At 28.2% G+C, this 3,695-nt stretch overlaps 1 protein-coding gene and 1 long non-coding RNA gene across 4 annotated transcripts in view; one reads left to right on the top strand and one right to left on the bottom strand.

The window, feature by feature from the left end:
- Positions 1-994: 994 nt before the first annotated feature.
- LOC108752569 (glycogen synthase kinase-3 beta-like) overlaps positions 995-3,695 on the top strand; it is a 23,062-nt gene continuing 20,361 nt past the window's right edge. For all 3 annotated transcript variants that reach the window (XM_018493477.1, XM_018493478.1, XM_018493476.1), the window contains exon 1: positions 995-1,390. In XM_018493477.1, the coding sequence (XP_018348979.1) occupies positions 1,204-1,390 (187 nt within the window). In that variant the 5' untranslated portion in view covers positions 995-1,203. The remainder of the gene's footprint in view (positions 1,391-3,695) is intronic.
- The window catches only part of LOC108752571, a 1,481-nt gene continuing 750 nt past the window's right edge, over positions 2,965-3,695 (bottom strand). The window contains exon 3 of the long non-coding RNA XR_001939568.1: positions 2,965-3,451. This is a non-coding gene — a long non-coding RNA (uncharacterized LOC108752571). The remainder of the gene's footprint in view (positions 3,452-3,695) is intronic.

The raw sequence follows: 3,695 nt of genomic DNA, 5'->3' as shown, positions 1-3,695 counted from the left end.
CAATCGTGATATCGCAATGTATCATAGTCTATCGCGAAAAAAATCTTAAAAATTTTTTAAAACTTATATTTAAAATATACCCCATTCATCTTGTAAGTGTCAATATAATATAACTAATAATTTTTATAAAGATTGAAGACAATTGTTTACCGATTATACAAGATTATAGAAGACTGATTGATTATCGCATGATGATGTAAAGGATATAAAAGTGATATATGGTAGCAATCATTAATAATTTTTGTGAGAACAGTAAAGTATTAAAAACAATATCGACAAATCTTTATTGACATTAAAACTTGGAATAAATAAACGCGAATTAAATAGACATATATAACGAATTAGTGAGATAAAAATATAAAACTTAAATTTTTTCAGTTAATATATGTTAATTTGAGTGCCAATTTTTTATGTGAATAATAATCGAGAACAGATATTTTCTAATTCTGTATGGAAAATAAAAATTGGTTATTTTGAAGAAAGAAATATAAACGATTATTGAACTTTGTACTATATGAATATTCATGATATTCGACTCTTATTAAATTCGCGACTTGAGTAATTGTCGATTCTGCAAGAATTGTGGAAATCTTTGAAGATATTGTGGAAATTATTTCGTATTAAAAACGCATGTGAAAATACTATAAATGTACTTAAAGAGACAATTTAGAATATAAAATATATAGTGATATATATAAATAAATTATATGAAAAATTCTAAAAGAGAATTGTATTTATAAATTACAATTCTTCAAATATAAATTAATTCTCTGAATTAAATACAAAATAAACAAGTTACGGTAGACAAGTTCTACACACTAAAACAAATATGTATCAATAATTGAGGAGAATAACTTCTATCTGTGATCTAAAGCATTAAAAGCATTATAATAATAAGCATATTGATCTATAATTTAAAAAGGAATAATAAAATTTAAAATAATAATAAAAGAAATATATATAATAAAAAATAACAATAGAAAAAGAACTATATAATCGAAAAACGATAGTAGATAATATTTATGATACAACATAATTAACCAAAGAAAACTAATTGAAATCTAGTCTTTTATTTTGGAGAACTGAGTGAAATGACGAAAATTTGATTTTGATCTCGATATTTCAAAATATGAAACGAAGTAAAAACGAAGCATAATCGTGATATATCGTGGGATTTTTCGATAATTAATCGATCTCTAGATCATGGCTCCAGCAAACAATCTTGATTGGTCAGAACCATGTCAGCAATGGCGATATCCAAAATTCTATCCGACGGCGGCTGGACAAAAAAACGAACGTCCTAAAAGCGCTGTGGAATTGGGTGGCAAAGAGGCCAATACTGCATATAAAAAATTCTGCAAGTTCTTGCGCCGACTAAGCAGCAAGAAACGTAAGTGTATCAAACGATCGATGTACCTTGTGTATAAGCACATTAGTATTTCATAATTTTATTGCTTCAGATTTATAAAGTTTTTACATATTTTGAAACGTTATAGAATTATTATATATATATATATATTTTTTATATAATCTTTATAAACTGAAATTTTAAATTAATTATTATTGAATAATGAGAAATATTATTATGTCTATTAATATAGTTGCTCTAGAAATTTATTATAAAGAGTATAAAAAAATACAGCTCTTATATATGTATGTATATATAATATAAACGATTTTGTATTAAAAATATTTTACAAAATATAAAATCTCTCGTTTATTTTTTACGATATTTTTATGTAAAATGAGAAAGATTGATTTCTACAAAAGATGTATTAATTTTATTACAAAAATGAAAATATAATTTATATTATTAAAACCAAAATATATTTTATTTTTTATATAATTCATTTTTTGAGCTATGTTGATTACTGATTAGACATTTACTACTTGCTATTTAAGTGCCGAGCTCTTTTTTTAATCTTGTATAATTATCACACAATTCAATTCAATTTATTAATTAAAGTGAAATTTATTGAATAGTTAATTTTACATAGTTAATTTTACGTGCGTATATACATATACACATATGCACAGATAATTGAAAAAAATTTAATTAAAATTCTATATCTAAAGATTCTGCTTTTAAATAAAAGAACTTATTTATGTATGTGTGCTTCAATTTTTTCTTCAATAATAGTTCTGTGAAATTTTCTTGCACATTATCACGTCATCAAAAGAAACCGATATCGCCTTCATCTTATTCTTCCGAGAAAAAAAGGCTGCTGCTCATCGACGCGTTTCCGAGTGTCATTCAATTTCCAAGACGATTTCTCGCTGATCTGATTTCTTCGAGCGATGGACCGATTTCCACGATGACGCGTTTAATAAATGTCGTCAAGTATATACGTGCCGCTTTGTGTATCGAGAGCGCGTGATCCTCTGACATTTACACCGCCTCTTGGCGGTGCCGTATTTACTCTTGGTCGCACCTACCGTGTGTGATGTGGTTTTTCTGTCTATTCGAGAGTGAGAACAGATCGAGAAAGCAGGAAAAAGAGAGAGAGAGAGACGAAAGAGTTAAAAGGAAAGTCGATGGGTATCTGTTATCCTCGATATTGCTTCACGCGAAGCGTCGAGGGAGGTTCTTTCCGTTACGGTAACAAACTGAATATTAATTGTTAAATTTATGTAAATGGCAAATAAATATATTTTGTAGTCATACGAAGTAAAGTAATGAAGTGTGATAATAAATTTGGTATATATTTCGTGTAGGCAATAAAAACGATTACCTATTATATTAACCTATTATATTAACGATTACACACTGATGATTTTTTTAATTTAATACTTTCTTTAATATTCTTTTTTTCTATATTTAATTACTATGTATTGTAAAGTAAATTATACAAAAATTAAATCATTTTATAATATTACAATTATAATTGTGTATAATAATATGTGATAATTAATCATAGTTATACTGATAATAGAACATTGTAAAGTCTCAGAATATGTCATACAAATCGCATTCAGTAGGTCTAATTATAAAAGATTACTTCGAACTCTATTCTGCCGCTTTTCTCTGGCTTGATTAATCTCTCGATTAATCCCTTTTTTATTATCTGCGCAGCCTATTTCGTTAAACCGAGCACGATTGCTTCTGACGACAAAGAAACCTTCGGTATAACGAGGAACGCCCCCTTAAGCCGCGCGAAATGCCACCATGAGGACCGATATATAGATATTTTCTGAAGCTTTCTTGCTTCACAGGTAGGGGCTGCATACTACGGGAAAGGTCGAAGTCTCCTCCGATGCGCGCGTAACGCGATAAAAGGATCCGCAGCATACGCGATGCAGCTGCAGCACCGCTTCGTTGCGCTTTTTGTCGCAAGCTGGATTTAGCTACATAGTTGACTGGTCGGCTGGATTTTCTAGCCTCGACTGTCGCTTGACCCATTTTCTTCATACGATGGATAAGCGCGATGTTTACTAGATCTTTTTTTAGTCCCTTTCAAGAACCTTGATAATTATTCTGAGGTTCTATCTGATTTTCTCGAAATTTTTAGTAGAAACACATTCAAAATATTATTAATTAAAATAATTTTTTATTACTATATCTCGGTTACTTCAAAAGTATAAAAAGATGTATATCTTGGTAAAAAATACAAAAATATATTATAAAAATGAAAGGATAAAGTAACATTGAGATGAAATTCATTTAAAAACAATTAAAAAATTAATAAATAAAATAA

Source organism: Trachymyrmex septentrionalis, unplaced genomic scaffold (genome assembly GCF_001594115.1).
Source record: "Trachymyrmex septentrionalis isolate Tsep2-gDNA-1 unplaced genomic scaffold, Tsep1.0 scaffold60, whole genome shotgun sequence".
Taxonomy (NCBI): Eukaryota; Metazoa; Arthropoda; class Insecta; order Hymenoptera; family Formicidae; genus Trachymyrmex; species Trachymyrmex septentrionalis.
The sequence above is the reverse complement of the archived record's forward strand: the minus strand, read 5'-3'. Positions and strand labels throughout refer to the sequence as shown.